The sequence below is a fragment of the Gobio gobio genome, assembly GCF_949357685.1.
Source record: "Gobio gobio genome assembly, chromosome: 2".
Classification (NCBI taxonomy): domain Eukaryota; kingdom Metazoa; phylum Chordata; class Actinopteri; order Cypriniformes; family Gobionidae; genus Gobio; species Gobio gobio.
Genome location: NC_137098.1, coordinates 1,681,143 through 1,699,859, shown reverse-complemented (window position 1 = coordinate 1,699,859; position 18,717 = coordinate 1,681,143). Strand labels below are relative to the sequence as shown.

The 18,717-nt window shown below is 38.1% G+C and overlaps 1 protein-coding gene across 2 annotated transcripts in view; it reads left to right on the top strand.

Moving 5' to 3' along the window:
- Nucleotides 1–18,717, top strand: part of pde5ab (phosphodiesterase 5A, cGMP-specific, b) — a gene marked incomplete at its 5' end in the record, with an annotated part of 95,925 nt that overhangs the window by 48,474 nt on the left and 28,734 nt on the right. For both annotated transcript variants that reach the window (XM_079810945.1, XM_079810946.1), the window contains 6 exons: nucleotides 1,534–1,601; nucleotides 4,980–5,088; nucleotides 5,282–5,366; nucleotides 7,608–7,783; nucleotides 12,084–12,143; nucleotides 15,516–15,662. In XM_079810945.1, the coding sequence (XP_079667071.1) occupies nucleotides 1,534–1,601; nucleotides 4,980–5,088; nucleotides 5,282–5,366; nucleotides 7,608–7,783; nucleotides 12,084–12,143; nucleotides 15,516–15,662 (645 nt within the window). The remainder of the gene's footprint in view (nucleotides 1–1,533; nucleotides 1,602–4,979; nucleotides 5,089–5,281; nucleotides 5,367–7,607; nucleotides 7,784–12,083; nucleotides 12,144–15,515; nucleotides 15,663–18,717) is intronic.

Below are 18,717 nucleotides of genomic sequence, written 5' to 3'. Positions count from 1 at the left end.
AGTCGGCCCATTCTCCTCTGACCTCTAGCATCAACAAGGCATTTTCTCCACAGGACTGCCGCATACTGGATGCTTTTCCCTTTTCACACCATTCTTTGTAAACCCTAGAAATGGTTGTGCGTGAAAATCCCAGTAACTGAGCAGATTGTAAAATACTCAGACCGGCCCGTCTGGCACCAACAACCAAGCCACGCTCAAAATGTCTTAAATCACCTTTCTTTCCCATTCCGACATTCAGTGTGGAGTTCAGGAGATTGTCTTGACCAGGACCACACCCCTAAAGGCATTGAAGCAACTGCCATGTGATTGGTTGATTAGATAATTGCATTAATGAGAAATTGAACAGGTGTTCCTAATAATCCTTTAGGTGAGTGTATATACAGAAAGCCTCGGTTCTCTTCTGCGTATTTTTGCATTTTAACAGACAAATACACACAAAAATATCCTCCAGCCGGTTATGTCTTAACGCAAACAGTTAGAGAACGCATGAAGCGTAAACAAAGTAAACGCGTGTGTATCAGTGTATTGGATCCGTGCAGCTCTTAAAGTGACAGCAGCCTAATATTCCTGCGGCCGTCTCTATAGTAACGTTAATCAAACAACAAAAGACAAAGAGAAAATGTACTCGCTGTTCTCTTTTGTAACTATATTTGTAATGTATATTTTATTTATAAAGTGCAGTGTTACTATACATTCGATTACAGTTTCTCTACCTGAATAACTTAAACACAAAATTTGTTCAGAGTTCGTTTCAGGAGGTGGAACTTTCTGGAAAACACCTTCAAACTGCTATTGGTCCGTGTGATGATAATGGTGATGGTGTGGCTCTGAGGCTCCGCCTTCGTTGAGGTGTAAATCTTCTCCGGTTCATTTCTTCTGTTCAGTCCGAGTAAAAACATGAACACGCTGGAACCAAGTCTATCTTTATGAGGGAGTTCTGTTTTTGAGATGTGTATCATAATTCAGAGAGGTCATGTGGTTACCTATAAACCTAGTTGTGCTCATAGATAAAGCTCTGGGTTTCCTCAGTTTGACACAGTGTTTATAGTACTTGGAAGTTGCACTGTTGTCCAGCTATAAAGTAGAAAGAAAGCTCGTTAATTTGGCGAGTTCGTTCTCCAGGTCGTAATCACATTGACAGATTAACATGTAGGATTAGATCAGAGATAGGAAGTCCTCCAAGAGTCTTCACATTTGGGGAAAGCGGTCGGGAAGGGAAAGACAAGTTTGTATGTTCAATGTTTATGTGCTCTGGAATGTGGAAATGAACCAAAACTTTTTTGAATGCTGTTCATACCGAACTGTGCTTCATTTGTCATGAGCGGGAAATACTAACCCTTCCAGAAATGCCCAAACTCAGGCACATTACACCATGTGACTGCAGAGATTCGATGTTGAGTTTGCACAGGCAGCCGACACTAATAGCATTAAAAAGCCACAGAAATACTGGCCTACCTCTGTCAAACCTCCCCAAAGTTTACCTCTGAGCGTGAAACTGCAGTGTAAGTAATTGCTGTTCTGCTTGTGTTACAGAACACATTCTCCAGTGTGTTTCACATGGAATATGAGGAGCTCGCGGGATCTGCAGACTTCCCAAACAGGTGGGGTTATCATAAAAATGACTATAATGCAATGCAAGGCAAAGTGCCAGGAGTGTTCAATACAAGATAAACTATAATCTTCATTGTGAAGTCCAATCCTTCTTCCCTGCAGAGTACACCTGCCTTAAAGGGGTCATGAACTGCATTGTTTTATAATGTTTCCGGTGGTGCATTTATGATGTTAGTATGATTTTTACATCAAAAATGGTCATACTTTAGAAATAAAACCTGCCCTGATTTTAGCCTCTGATTTGAGCGCACAGTTTAGCATGTTTGTACTATTACAGCTCTCAAGGTTAACTAATCGAGAAAAGTGTTGATTATAGCATTATAGATCATGGCATGAAAGGTTGCAGTGATGATCACTGTAGCCAATCCCATGTTGCTCAATCAACACAATGTAAATAAGAGATTCGTTGATTATTACGGGAGTTTTGGTCCGAGTCCAGAACTCATTCGCAGATAAACTTGCGCTGTTTGATTGACAGCTCCAGCGTTTGTAATTCTTTGATCACTTTCTATTTATAATCTACTGAGAGACACAATGTGAAGTGTGTTTAGTCACTGGTTTGATTTACTGACACAGAGATAAAGATCATCTGACTGTACATGAATCATATCAGAAATCACTGGTCTCAGATCAGCCATTAGAATGAACACGGTTACGCACATGTTGTGGCGTTACTGTCGAGTTGTAAAAGTCTGTTTGCGACTGAAATTGCGACTGATTTCCCAAAGAATCCACAGTGAAATGTAGCGAACACAAATAAACAATGCTCAACTGAGACATTCACATTGTTGAGAATAAATAAACACATTCCCAGCTTTAGGATCCTTTGGAAGGGAATGTTATTAGTCAGTTCGTCTCTCCTCGTCATCTCACTAACACTCCAGTGGGCGGGGCCAAAGTTGAGATGATGAAGTAGGCGTTGATCTTCTGCAGAGGCGGTCTTTCATCAATCTATGATGTCATGCCATGTCTTGTTTGCAATAAAAGCTCTTATTGGACGCATTAAGGAAGTTTTCAGTTCTGAAACTTACATGATATTCTTATAGCATGATTGATTTCTCAGTTCATGACCCCTTTAAAGTTCTAGTGTAATGTCTTTTTTGTTATTTGAGAATGATGTTTGAGGTTTAACTTATACTGATCTCTTGAAGCTATATCAACCCTGCAAACGAATCACGAATCGGACATCCTTACAGCTTTCATGAACTCTCATGAAACGACTAGGAGCGTTAGGCTCTAGATGTCAGGGTTTTCAGTGAATAATGAGATACATTTTGTTGTTTTCTTCATATTTCTTTAAGGGTGTGTTCACACTTGTCAGGATTGGTTGGATTATAGTGAACTCTGGTGTGATAGCTCTGTTAGTGCGGCTCATTTGAATAAGTGTGAACGCTGCCATCTGAACCAAACAAACTGTGGTGCGCAGACCAAAGACATCCAAACCAACCAAAAACAGGATGTGATGTCACAAGATATGACCCTAAAAAGCACAGAATGCTCAAGCACACATGGTTTTTCTCGTCACAGATGCAATGTTGCCAATCACAGTTCGATATAGGCGTCAAAACCACGTCTCCTCACAGTAGATCTTCATTTGTGTTCAATGGAGGAATTAAGCTACGTAAATTCCGAAATAAGTGGCTTATTGCGCTTAAACAGTCAAATACACACAAATGTATGTCAAAATGCCTGTCTTGACGAGTATTCGGTTAAACACAGTCAGTTTCGGAACATAATCTTTGAGATAAATGCATGTTGTGTATCAGTATATTGGATCCGTGCATTCACTCTTAAAGTGACAACAGCCTAATAAACCTGATGCTGTCTGTCATGTTAATCAAAGAACAAAAGTCCAAAGAGAAAATCACACTCTAGGGCGTTTTCACACCTGAAAGTCCGCACCAAGGTCCGAACCGAAGTTCATGTTTTGATACTTTTTATATATTCGGTTAGTTTTGGTTTGGTTTCACATTTAAATTATGTGAGCGGACTAAAGAACTTTACATGATGCACTTGCGTCCACTCGTCATCATCTATGTGGGCGGCATCTGGACACTGATTGGTTTGTAAACGGACGTGCGTCTGACGTCAGTGTCTTTGACAAATTGAATGAACGGACGCATAATCGTTGCCACTATTGAACAGTGCGCATTGCTTGACTATTTTTTTATTCGTTACATTGGAATAAAAAAGTGGACATTTCAAGCTTTATATTCACATATTTCTCATGTTTGTGAGACGAGTATCTGCTGAGTTTCGGTTTATTTGAGACGCGCTCCAGTTCATGTGTAAAGCATGTGATCACTCCCGTGATTATTGTCTGCTATAGATTATTTGCTTCTTATTTATTAAATCCAGGCAATTATCTGATTAAACGTTGATTAAAATTAAGATACAATTTATACAAAACGAAATTCCCATTAAAGAAATGCTTTCTAAGCAAAATCATACAAAATTTCGTTCAAAATTATTTCTGACTTTCTGTCTACTGACATATTGCGCATATTTTCACTTTTCATAATCAATGTAGCCTAGATTGAATTTAAAAATAAGTTATAATATTTAAACATAAACAGGAACTTCCTGTAAATGGTTTGAAAGTCAGAACCATACAGAAAATGCTTTCACACTAGAAACGAACCAAACCTTTGTTTAGTTTGATCCGGACCGAGACAACCTCTTTTCGTCGTACCAAATTTTGTCTGTTTGGTCCGGACCGTGGTCAGGGGAGGTTTCACACCTGCAATTTTGATTCGGACCAAACTGAAAAGTCTGAAAATCCGGAGCAAACAAGGTAGGTGTGAAAACGCCCTAAAAACATTTTAGAAGCTCTTCACAAGTTCTCAGCTAGTCAGAATACCATCATATGTACATGCACGCACATATGAGCGCATTTAGCACATGATCGGTTAGTTCAGTCGCAAGATATGTCATAAAAGCCTTTTTTGGGGGTTTTGTATCTTTAGGTTCCGCCTTAAAAGTTACAGTCTGAAACCAGGACTTTTTTGGTCTGGACCAAAGGAACCAAGAGAACCGAACTACAAGTGTGAACACACCCTAAAAGACTTAACATTCAAGACCACTTCTGTGATACTTTTAGGGTGTGTTTTTGGAGTCCTATCCCCCTTTTCTCTTTCATTATGATTAGAAAAGATTGTCAATTCACCTTTATATTCCACATAAGAAAGACATGAATGATTTTCATCTTTGGGTGAACTATTCCTCTAGTGTGGTTTTTGTGTCTAAAACCTTTTTCTGCATTGTTTATCATCACTAGCATTAGCAATGTTGCAGTTCATGTGTCATGAACTGCATTCATCTTGGACAGTTATAAGCAGGAGTTATTCATTTGTTAATCTCTTTTACAGGGAATGTGACGTCAACAAGATTAACTACATGTATGCTCAGTATGTTAAGAACACAGTGGAGTCGCTGAACATTGCAGATGTCACCAAGGACCAGCGATTTCCATGGACTGTAAGTGCTCAGGGGAATGCTGGGATGGAAAGTAAATAGGGTTCTTCCCGATGTTTCTGGGATTTCACTTAGCTCTTATTCATTCAGACATTTGCACTATTAACTATCGTCCTTCTCAAAGCTGCTTGAATTTTAAGCTTGGCCGTTTTTTCATTGCATTATTGTTTTTTTCCCACTCATTTCTTTTTGGAAGAGTGAAAATCTACAGTCCTCAAACAGTCAAATCAAAAGTCTGCTGTGCACGCCAATAAGGAATGGGAAGAAAGACAAAGTGATAGGTATGTGTGTTTTCAATATTTCCACAATCTGAGCTATTAGTCAACATTTTTCCTAAAATGTTCAAAAGTAAAGCAAGCAAGCATTAAGTCATGCCAACATGCCAATATCAGACCAACTGCAGCAATTAAAGACATATTAAGAAGATTTCAGGCAAAATGGCTGAAAAATCACAAATACAGTCACTGGTAATATGAATTAATAGTTTTGGTCAAAATGTGGCGCTGTGACCAAATTGAGGTGGTGTGGTCAGAGTAAGAAGACAATGACACATACAAAGTTTGGTGTCAATATCCAAAAGCATTGCAGAGATACAGCCTCAGAGTCATTTTGGTATCATGACATCAAATTTGATGATGTGGTACACGAAAGCGGTTTTGTCTATCGGCACAAAATCCATAACTTTTTGTTGGCATGATCTGAAGATTATACGGTTCAATTTGAGTGAAAATCTGTAAAGGAGGAGAGTTGGAAAAAGTAGGTTTTTAAAGTAAATCAATTATGGCAAAATGGGTATCTATGTTATCGGCATGACCCAAGGAATCTATTAAGTTTCCAGTTTCATTAAACTAGCCAAAACACATCAAAAGCTATTAACATTTTTGGAAATTTCATTATAACTTTTGACCACAAGGTGGCGCTGCTCCAAATCCTTTTCAGTACCATCAGGGCATGGTGTCGGAGACACGTAGCAAGTTTCTTAACAATACGCCATTGTGTTCGTAAAATATAGCATTTTACAACAAAATACAAAATGGCCGACATCCAAAATGGCCGATATGGGAAAATTGGGTAGTGCTGCACTAAATCACTAGGTGGCACTGTGCTGAAACTGTGCAATTCGCCTCAGGTCATGGTTGTCATAACACACACCAAATTTGGTCAGAATTTGCTAAAGCGTTGCGTAGATATAGCCTCGTGTTCATTTTGGCGTGCTCTTCGTCAAATTCCTTCATGCATTATACGAGGACGGTTTGATGAATCAACTTGAATTCCATAACTTTTTGTCGGCATGGTCTGAGGATGATCCGGTTAAATTTGAGTGAAAATCAGAGCAACGGCCTAGGAGGAGTTTTATTCGTAACTTTTACGTTTCCGAAGTTATTTGCACAAATGTAAGTGAAGCTTTGGACAGTCGGTGGCGCTAGAGCGATTGACTTTGAGACTCCAAATTTGCTGTGGTGACAGTTCTGACTGTCCTCTATCTGTGTGCCAAATTTCACAACTTTCTCACAAGTGGTTCTAAAAACTTCCAGAGCGGAAGGAGAACGGCAACGATTACAATAGGTGCTGATTATCAGTGGTGCTACTAAGACAAGCATTGCTCTAACTATTGCTCATATTCTTGATCCTTACTCATTCTCACACCAACAAATGAGAGACAATAAAACTGGTGGAAACCAAATCTCATAGACTTACATGGAAGGAGGGATCCAAAACAAACATTTCAAGGGATCAGAATATCACTTGCGTTATTTTGACTTGCACCTTAGACACCTCTCATATTTTCTTCACGATGCATAAAAAATATAGTGAATCTTATAATTGGCTTTGAATATCAGGCCTGCACCATTTCTCATGCATTTTTAACAGACATCATTAAGTTTCTGGACAATGATCTCTATTGAGGTGCTGGTCGACTACAAGTGCAATATCAGCCGTATAATGAAAGTCTGAATTGGTTAGAATAATTTAGCATGTCATCTTCTCCAGGGTTTGGATGTCTTATATTGTACACTCGTCATGTTGGAAATAAATATTTTTTAATTGACTGCTTTATCTCCTTTTATCAGCCTCTACACATACAATAAAGGTTAATTAAGTAGCTGACAGCTGATAAACCACTAATGATCTCAGCATTAAAGGAGTAATGGAAAATTAATATGGTCATTTATTCACTCTCATTTATTCCAAACCAGTCTTTCATGGATCACATAAAGTGGATTTATAAAGAAAGTGCTGGCACCTTTTTCCATGTAATAAAAATAAACAGAGATCTGCACAAATTTACAAAAAAATACCATAAAAGTACCCAATTATATTTCAGTTTTATTCCCCTTTTGTGTTCCACAGAAGAAGGAAGGTCATATAGGTCTAAAATAGTGACAGAAATGTATTTCTTTTGGGCAAAATATTCACATATTGAACTGATCCCTGTTCAACTTGGATGATTCCAGATAATCCACATTATCCACAGCTATTTATTGACCTTTTCTAAGAGTTTCCCTGTTACCTGAATGCAGGTGTCTGCCAGTTGGTCAACAAGATGGATGACGCGTCAGGGGAAGTCAAAGCCTTTAATAGGAACGACGAGCAGTTTCTAGAGGCCTTCGCAATCTTTTGTGGGCTGGGCATCCAGAACACGCAGATGTATGAAGCCGTGGAGCGAGCCATGGCCAAGCAAGAGGTCACACTCGAGGTGAGTGTCATTTCATACATTTAACCCTCTGGGGTTCTTCGGGTCAAAAATGATGGGCAAAAATATGAAAATACAGGGGTTTTTTGTGCGTACAATCTACAAATCAGCCAGGATGCAGAAAAAAAGACTCAACAGTGAAGATCTCTAAAACATCAAGAGTGCAAAACAGACAAAAACTCACACACACGCACAAAAACTCAATTAGCTTTTGGAATGGCACGCGTTCATTTGTGTGTGCGTGTGTTTTTGTGTGTGTGTGTGTGTGTGTGTATGTGTGTGTGTGTGTGTGTGTGTGTGTGTGTGTGTGTGTGTGTGTGTGTGTGTGTGTGTGTGTGTGTGTGTGTGTGTGTGTGTGTGTGTGTGTGTGTGTGTGTGTGTGTGTGTGTGTGTGTGTGTGTGTGTGTGTGTGTGTGTGTGTGTGTGTGTGAGAGTGTATTTGTCTTTGTCTGCTCATAATTGGTCGCCCAATTTGTCATGTTTTTATTAGGGCTGTCAAAAGATTAATCGCGATTAATCACATCCAAAATAAAAGTTTGTGTTTACATAATATTTGTGTGTGTACTCTGTTAATTATTATTTATATATAAATACACACACAAGCATGTATATATTTAAGAAAAAATATTATTTTTATATATAAAACATTTATATTTATATATATTATAGATTATATAAATGTATATACAGTATATACATGCAAATATTTCTTAAATATATACATGAATGTGTGTGTGTGTGTATTTATATATAAATAATAATTAACAGAGTACACACACATATATTATGTAGACACAAACTTTTATTTTGGATGCGATTAATTGCGATTAATCTTTTGACAGTCCTAGTTTCATTGCATTATCACCACAAATACAACAATCAACTCCACAATGTGCTTACAAAACCTTAATAATATTAGAATATTTGAAGATGTCAATTTTCACACTTGCACATTACATACTTTTTTCAAAACTATTAAACCTAAGTTCAAAACATAACAAAAATTGAATGAGGCAGCAATTTGCTAAGTTACAGTCAATAGTAACACAATATTGAAATATATTCTGAATCTAAAACATGAAATAGAGTAATTTTGTACTTTAATTTAAACACTGATCAAGGTGAATTCTAAACATAGATATATTTTACTAAATAAATGATTGTAAAATACTCCTGTTGTTAAGTGTTGAGTGCATTTTGATTTTGGGGTGAAATCTTTACTAGTGTATGATTTGAGACATGAATGAAGTGTTTTAGTAGTTTAAGTGCATTTTGGGTGTGAAATTTACTGAACGTTGGTTATGAGAACTGGGTGAAGAGAAAAAGTATTGAGAAATGTGTCATGATTGTGACCTCACAAAAGATCTAAATAAGCTTATTTTTTAATAAATGGAAGACCTTTGAGGTCTGGAAGTTAAATATAGTACATTGAATTTAAGTATATGAAATGTTTTCCCTGATAAAAGCCCTTTAGTCTTGTGTCGGAGAGCTGTCACCATCAGAAGTGCTGTCTCCTGCAGCTGACACAGCCTCAGAAAAACACCAGACTTTAGATATTAGAGGTTTAGCGGTACATGTTTTCATTCAGTCAGACGCGAATACAGTCAGTCACAGACGATACACACTCCAGTCCAGAAGGGGGCGCACATGTGGTAATGCAACGCTGTTTATCAACCGCCACAACAGGAGAAACAGCAGAAGAAGAGACGATACACACCAACCCAAAACAAGGCTGCGTCCCAATTCGCATACTATCCGTACTAAATAGTATTCGAAAAAAGAATTAGTATGCCCCAAATCTTAGTATGTTGAAAAAAGTATTCCAAAGATTCCTGGATGGTTTACTATTTCCGATCAGAATCCGAAGTGCAGATCGATGCGCACGCTAATGGCTGATATTACCCACAACCCATTGCGAGATGGACGAGGATTCGATTAGAACTACAAACTCGGATAAAAAGTGTTAAAAAACTACAAACATGACGGTTACGCGAGTCTGACGGCTAAGTGGAGAGGATTAGATAAAGTGGTTTGAGTGAGCAATTATCAGTATTTAACCTGACGAAAAGATATTTATTCAATATTAGCCACATTATATTTCTCCTTCAGCAGCATTGAGAACTTTTGTAATGATACGTTTGGCCATTAACTTTGCAAACACATGAGAGGAGTCTCTGCATTAAAGACCCACGAAAGGCAGATCAACGAGCGACTACATTTCTCTCCGATACGATAGGAAATTAAATTGAAAGTGGGGGATTTGAACTGTGACGATGATTGACAGGGCAGTTTAATAGAGCAACAGAGTCCGTTAAAGATGACAGTAGTATGTCCCAAAGCTTGCATACTCTTCTGCTACACACTCAAAAGTATGTAGTTTTTCTTCACAAAAAGAGTACATACTTTTAGGACGTAGTATAAGTAGGCGAATTGGGACGCAGCCCAAGAGTTCAGATGCACACTAGAGCTTGCTAGTCGCCCATTCGCTGAGTTTCGGTTCATTTTTTGTGACGCGTTCCACAAACTTCACGGAAAGACGGCATCATGAAAAATGAAAATTTTGGGTAAAAGTTCATCACTTCATGCTCATCAGTCACTTTATGCCCAGCTGTCCAATCACAGTGGAGGAGGGGCGGGACTAATACCACACTGACCAATCGCCACGTCCGCTTGTATAGCAGTGTGACATTCTGAGCGTATTCTTTGCCCATAGAGTGCCGAAGTAATGACGTCACTTTGTAGGCCAAAACGCGGAAGTGAGTTAGCATTTTAGCCCTATGGGTTCCCTCGCCCTAAAGTCTATGGGTTTTTTGAATGGGTTTTTGCTAAATCGCCTGAAATAAGGTCTGTGGTTAACAAAGCCTCTATATATTTTCACGTTTTAATCTATGACATAAAACACACTAGTTATAACCTGCTTGTGATTTTTTTAAGACTTTATTGTGTCTTAAAAACGATGGTTGCTAACAAGTTGCTAAAAGGGACTACATCCTTTGGCGGGGACTTTAGACGTCATCGTGACAAACAGGCAATCTCTCACTAGCCCGCGTTTCAGCCTAGAATGAAGAACTTATGTGGCGTGAATAAATCGCGCTATTCGCGCAAAGTTGGATGCTTGAACATTTGGAGTTTACTCTCTTCACATGTTTGTCTCGTTGAGAAATGGCTGACATGGGCTGTGTTTACACGTCTTTTTGTGTTAAAATCTACTGTTAATGTGTGACAAAACGTAGTTTTAAGACTTTTTCAGTCGATAATGTAGTTGTTTAAAGCTCAAATCTGTGGTTTATTTATAAGACGAGTGCCTATTTAAACATTTTATCTGGTGTTATCGGAGTTGTGAGCTCCAGTGAGTCAGCGGCGCTCCGCGCTTGTTTACCCGGCGAGAGTAGACTTTCCTCGGCTAGTCCTTCTGCCGTCTGCCGCTGGCTCTGATGTCTCTGTGGCGGCTCCAGATATAATTAGTCTTGTGGAGATTTAACGGCCGATCTTTGCTCTCATGGATCTATAATTTGTTCCCTGGCAAATCGTTTAGGCTGAGTGCAAAGAGAAGTTTCATTACTTGTTTATTTTTAGGCTATAACTGTACGTTACCGTTGTAAGTTAGCCGACTAGCACTGACTTTGAATGTTTGACTGAATTGTTTGCTTTATTTCATGTGTAGCTTATTATATCTTTTACTTGTACTTTTGTATTATTGATCATACATAAACTTGCATTTAACAAAAAGAGACTGGGTTGTGTTTCATGTCATTTAATGTTATCACAGTGATAATCATATTGTCTGAAAAAACATTAACAAAATATAAATCTCAGAGAGGCACGCATAAACAAAATTAGTTTCTAACATTTTTGGAAAAAACGATTGGGCAATATTTCTCATGAAAAAGTGGATAAGTGTTCATACCATAGGGTTCATACACAGCGCAGATCATAATGAGCGAGCGTGCTTTTAAATAAAGTTTGAGGAAGCTTGATGATGACGTTGATCCGCGACCATGGTGTGCTGTAGTCCGTTTATAGCCTACCGTTAGCATTTTACATCTGACGGCTTTATTTGGGCTTCAAAATGTATACATTTTGGATGAACTTGTAAAGATTATCTTGGTAGACAAAACGTGTAAGGGTCATTACTCTTTGTTGAACACAGATCTTATTTTTTGCGATTTTCCAAAAGTCTATGGGGAAAATGAATGGCTTTTTGATCGAGGGAACCCATGCGCCACTAACTTCCGGGTTGGCCTACAAAGTGACGTCATAACTTCGGCACTCTATTAACCCGTTCTCATCTTGTGTTCTGCAGGTGCTCTCTTATCACGCCTCGGCCGCAGAGGAAGAGACGCGGGCGCTCCAGGTAACTGCGGTAAATTACCATTTTTTATATTATTATTATTTTTTAAAAGTGCTTTAATCATTTTAAATGTGCCATTCGAGCGTTACTTTACCCTTCTGGAAACAAGCCACTGGATGTATAAGCCATGTTGATGGCTCAATGACAAATAAGAAAAAAAAATGTATCATAATTTTAAGCAAAAGAGTTTTAAAATGCATTTTTATGTCCGAAAAAATGTATGGTGTTGATTCATATTGATTTCACAGCTTTTAAGACATCATTAATTAACAAGATTTCTGATTTTACCTCACAGAAAATGTCAGGTGGTGTCCACCATATGTTCATTTAAAATAATATACAATATACATATGAATCATTGTAAAATGCATATCACATGGTAAATTCCCTTTCCCTTCTCTATGTGTTGCCTTTTTAGTCCAATTCATATAAACGGACACTTTTCTATGTGTTCAGAACACAATTTTCCATAAGGAGTTTTTATTAGGGCTGTCAAAAGATTAATCGCATCCAAACTAAAAGTTTGTGTTTACATAATATATGTGTGTGTACTCTGTTCATTATTATTTATATATAAATACACACACATTCATGTATATATTTGAGAAATATTTGCATGTATATACATTTATATAATCTATAATATATATAAATATAAATGTTTTATATATAAAAATAAAAAAAATTCTTAAATATATACGTGTGTGTGTGTATTTATATATAAATAATAATGAACAGAGTACACACACATATATTATGTAAACACACACTTTTATTTTGGATGCGATTAATCGTGATTAATGTTTTGACAGCCCTAGTTTTTATGTTTTTTTAATTGTTTTTTTTATTTGTATACATTATATAATGGTTTACATTTATATTTCATACTTCATTTTGCAATTGCAGTGGGAATTGATACTTTTAAATGTAAATTTGCTGGTCGCACCACCTGACAACTCAAAAAGTCAATTGAATTTTAAAAAAAATTAAAAGAGTATCTTATAAAGGAAATATTGTAGATCAATTTGATATGTGACATGTATTTATTATTATTATTATTTTTAGGAAAATAATGAATTTGGACACAATAAATACATGTCATGACATTGACCCAAATACAATATATATAGTCATAGATATGATGTGAAACACCTGTCCATTTCACAGCAGAGAACCGAGAGCAAATACATTTTGGGGAAGGATGGCTCAGTAAATTAATATTTTAATAAGTATCTTTGATAAACTTGCTATCCCGCACAGTCGTTTGTGGCGTACTGCTGTAATCATGTCTTATTCTACACAGTGTTGGTAAAGAAAGCAGGAATGTCCTATAGCTTCAGACTCGCTCTGGGGTTTTCCAGAAGCAGAGGTTGCTGGGATACGCTACGCTCCTCTTCCCATATGGAGAACCGGCTCTGATTAGGCCTGTGAGAGTAATCAGGCAATCAAGACGTCAGAGGCAGAATTTCTGCTTCAATTGAGAGTCATTTGTTTATTAATTACAGCAATTACTCTTATGAAGCGAAGGTCAGCATGCAGATTTACCACTGTTTGCGCAATTCATAAGGCGTGGAAAAACACTTCAACATGTGCTTCAACACCAACCAAACTCTACAGTCTCAGAGACGACTACAGTGAGTGAGGGCGGGGCTAAGAGACGCTGTTCAGCCAATCAGGACCAGAGGAGGGCATTAACTACAGTGAGTGAGGGCGGGGCTAAGAGACACTGCTCAGCCAATCATGACCAGAGGAGGGCATTAACCAGAGTGAGTGAGGGCGGGGCTAAGAGACGCTGCTCAGCCAATCATGACCAGAGGAGGGCATTAACCAGAGTGAGTGAGGGCGGGGCTAAGAGACACTGCTCAGCCAATCAGGACCAGAGGAGGGCATTAACTACAGTGTGTGAGGGCGGGGCTAAGAGACGCTGCTCAGCCAATCAGGACCAGAGGAGGGCATTAACCAGAGTGAGTGAGGGCGGGGCTAAGAGACACTGCTCAGCCAATCAGGACCAGAGGAGGGCATTAACCAGAGTGAGTGAGGGCGGGGCTAAGAGACACTGCTCAGCCAATCATGACCAGAGGAGGGCATTAACCAGAGTGAGTGAGGGCGGGGCTAAGAGACACTGCTCAGCCAATCAGGACCAGAGGAGGGCATTAACCAGAGTGAGTGAGGGCGGGGCTAAGAGACACTGCTCAGCCAATCATGACCAGAGGAGGGCATTAACTACAGTGTGTGAGGGCGCGGCTAAGAGATGCTGTTCAGCCAATCAAGAGCAGAGGTGGGCATTATGCAAATTAGTTACATTTTTACATAGTTTTGTAACAGGAATTGAGACTGGAATTATTGACGACTCGTTTCAGCAGCCTCAAAAGTTATTAAAGATGTTCATATTTATTTCTCGGCATAGTACTAATGCGATTTATTATAATGCGAATTATTTGTGCATTAAATTATAGCTCACAGGTTATGTGTGCATTTGTGCAATTCACAGTGAGCTTACAAAACCATGTGTATTTGTGGGAAAATGTGGGAAAAGCTTTAATGCATGAAAAGTAGCCAAAAACGTTCTTTTTCATTATTCGTCTTTTGTCTATTTGGCTCGTTACTTTTTGAAAACGAGCAACAGAAATGTGTAAAGACTCCGTTGTTTATTCGTATATTGAGCGATTTGCAGGTCTTAAAGGTGCAGTGTGTAATATTTAAGAGGATCTACTGACAGAAATGTAATATAACATACAGAACTATGTATAAAGACAGTTATGTTTTTATTACCTTAGAATGAGCCGTTTCTATCTACACACATCGCGGGTCCCTTACAGTGAAGCCGCCATTTTGTGCCGCCATGTTTCTACGGTAGCCCTAAAGGGACAAATTTCTCTACAGAGCGCAAGCTACTCTCTGCTGTCTCGACGACGACATATTTGTCTTGTGTGAGCCACCGTAGCTTCTCGATGTGCTTCGAAAGGGAGGGGTGAGCGGTAGGCGGATGCAATTCGCAACCTCACCACAAGATGCCGCTAAAACTTACACACTGCACTTTTAAAATGCTATTAAAACGTAATAAAGTGGCAGTTCTGAGACCTGAAAGTTATGAAAGTTATGTTATCTCTGCGGCCGATTCTGCTTTCTGTTTGCATGCATAAGCACAAACAACAGGAGACATTATTTATGGGCTCTGCATTATGGGATGCCCGGTGTTCATGCAGCAGATCCTGAGCACTGCACACTCTGCTGATGGCAGCTCATTGATTATTTATGCCTGTCAGACAGTGATCTCTTCCCTCGCTGTGTGGTTGTCTGTTGAGTTGAGTGAGTTATTGTGATTGTTCAGGTGTGTGTGTGTGTGTGTGTGTGTGAGTGTGTAATGACGTCCTGACTCCACAGGCCGCTACGGTCCCCTCGGCTCAATCTCTCAGACTGCTGGACTTCGGCTTCAGTGATTTCGACCTGACGGACGCTGAGACGACCCAAGCAACCATCCGCATGTTTGTGGACCTCAAGCTTGTGCAGAATTTTCAGATGAAGTACAAGGTACCCTTTAAGACTCATATTATTCACATTACTGTTATAGATTATAATGGGGTCAAATAGAAATCAACTCCCAAAACAGCTGCTTTATGTACTAAATAATGTGTTAGTTCCCGCCCACTTTTCCAGCAGTGGTATTTTTCCATTCATTTTTTCCCATATATGGAAAATGTTTGTGTCATGAACCAAGTGAATCACAGCATTAAATATTAAAAAATCACACAAAAATACAAGTGTAGTGAAGGAAAGAACTACAATCCCATTATGCATTGCGAACCGCATAATCAAATTAAAAGTGACATAGAAACATAGAACTATTCATTTGAATTTGTTTGGGGAAACCAAGTCGCTTAGTAGGCGGAGCTAAAGAGCTGTTTTGGCTTGATTTGCTCGCTGCGGCTCTGATTGGTGGAATTTTCTGCACAGCATCATGGGTAATGTAGTTTTTCCACCACAAATTCGCGATTGCTTTAAAAATACATTGAAATAATGCGAATGGATGGCTTCAACAAAAGCATGTACCATCGATTAACAACAGCAGAACTCGTAGTAAGTCTGTCTTTAAAGGGCTGGTTTGATTATGGTTTGAGCATAAACAACATCTGCTGAGTTACGACGCTCAAAGTTCAAAGCAAAGGGAGATCTTTTCTTTTAAAGAAAACGTGTTTTTTTTTTTTTTTTTTTTTTTAGGAGTGCTAAACTTACAACATAGGGTGAACACAGAGCGCAACAACAAAACACAAAAACAACAATAAAACAGCAGTAATAATAACAGCAATGAAAAATATAAAGCAGAAATGACAGATAATAATAGTAATAGTGGAAGTATTTAAATAGTAATAGCATGTATAATAATAATGATAATATTTTGTGATGGCAGCAACAGCAATATCAGTAATAATAATAACAGTAATAATACAATAATGATACTAAAGATGGTGATAAGGTGTGTTGACGGCAATAGTAATATCAATAATAATAATAGATGACATTGATAATAATGATAATGACAATAACAACAGTAGTAGGCCAGTACTCATACAAAAATAATAAATTATAATTATACATTAAATATATATATATATATATATATATATATATATATATATACATAATACATAATACATAATAATAAATAAATAAATAAAAATAAAAAAAGATAATGTGTTGACAGAAAAAAAAAAAAGTGTATTGACAGAAAAAAAATCAATAATAATAACATTTATATCAATAATAATATCAACAGTAATAATAGTAATACTAAATATGGTGATGATAATATTCTGTACTGACAGTACAGTTGCAATACTAATATCAATAATAATATAATAACAATAATAATAACAATAGTAGTAAAAACAATAGCAATGCTAAAGATGGCGACGATAACACTGTGAGGACGGCGACAGTAATGTCATTAATAATTAATGATTACAGTAGTAACAATAATAATAATAAGAAAATGCTTTTTAAGGACTACAACAAACGGCTGGTAGGGACTACAACGAGTTAGTGACATCACTACCCCTAACATTCACATAAACCCCGCCCCCGGGAGCATGTGGAGAAGAGGAAGAGTTGCTGTAGTCGAGTCGCTCACATTTATTGATACAGTACGAACAAAAACGCAATAGCATGTCATAAAGCAAGATGACATCATCAGTCATAACCGCAATTACACTAAACTATCCCTGTTCTCTCTTCATCAGCAGATATTCTCTGGCTCATCTTACCCCACACCAGCGCTTTATAGAGTATCATGACAGATAATTGCATTCTGTTGCATTATTTTCCTGTTTAACACTGTGAAGCTGCTTTGAAACAATCTGCATTGTAAAAAGTGCTATATAAATAAACTTGACTCGACTTGAATATATGCTAATCAATGACTGAAGATGGTTAGCTCATAAACTCATCAACTAACCAATCAGAAGCGTCCTGTCTCGTTCTACATGTTGTCTCTTCTTCTGGAGTCTCTCCATCATTGTCCGACTCTGGATTGATCATAAAAGGCGACATTTTCAGAATGAGCTGCTAACACAAGCTCTTGAAGCTCCGCCCTCTTCCTGAAAGGGGGCGGGGAGCAGCATCTCATTTGCATTTAAAGGGACGCACACAAAAACGGTGCATTTTTGCTCACCCTCAAAAAGTAACAATTTTAACATGCTATAAAAATTATCTGTGGGGTATTTTGAGCTAAAACTTAACATAAACACTCACACACATCAGAGATCTTGTAAAAAGGGACATTATTGGACCCCTCTAAAGGTTTATAAGTTGTTTTTCCCCAACTCTATGAACGCCTTAGCAACTTCAGAACAACAGCAACACGTTTCTTCAGAAAATAAAAAACAAACACACACCTGTGACCTCATTACATTAGTATTACTGTGTTTATTGTATGAATCCTGGCCAGGTATATGTAATAACATGCTTAAAAACGGCCATTAGTTGTTCTAAAATGGCTTGAATCCATCACTTACGCCATGACTCCCATTCAAACACTTAACAAATAGTTAAAAGGCAATCAGAGGACTCTTGAAATCACATCCCATAGCAACCGTGCTCTCAACAACACCAGGGTTTTCTTCCAAAATTACACAGATAGTCCACCCAAAAATGAACATGGAAACCTCATACAGTGGTCGAGTCACTTTTAGGTGGACTATGCAACATATTTTAAAGAGCACCTATTATGGCATTTAAAATGTTCCAAATATTGTTTTAGAAGTCCCCAACAACAGTTTTGCATGCATGCAATGACACAAAAGACTTTAGTTTTCTTATAATATGCATTTATTTTGACCTGTTTTGACAGCGATTCTCAAATGATTCCTTTAGTGATTGACTTTTCAAAACCCCGCCTTTGCGTGACGCTAATCTGCGCTGATTGGTCCGATGACCTAGCCTGGCGTGGCCATACTCAATTCTAGTCAGAATATGAGTCTGGTACCGCTCCATTGAGCTTTGATTATGGGGCGTGTTTCAACCGAGCCAGGAAAGACCTCAATTGGAGAGACCCACAACCAATCAGAGCAACGGAGCGACGCGTAACGTT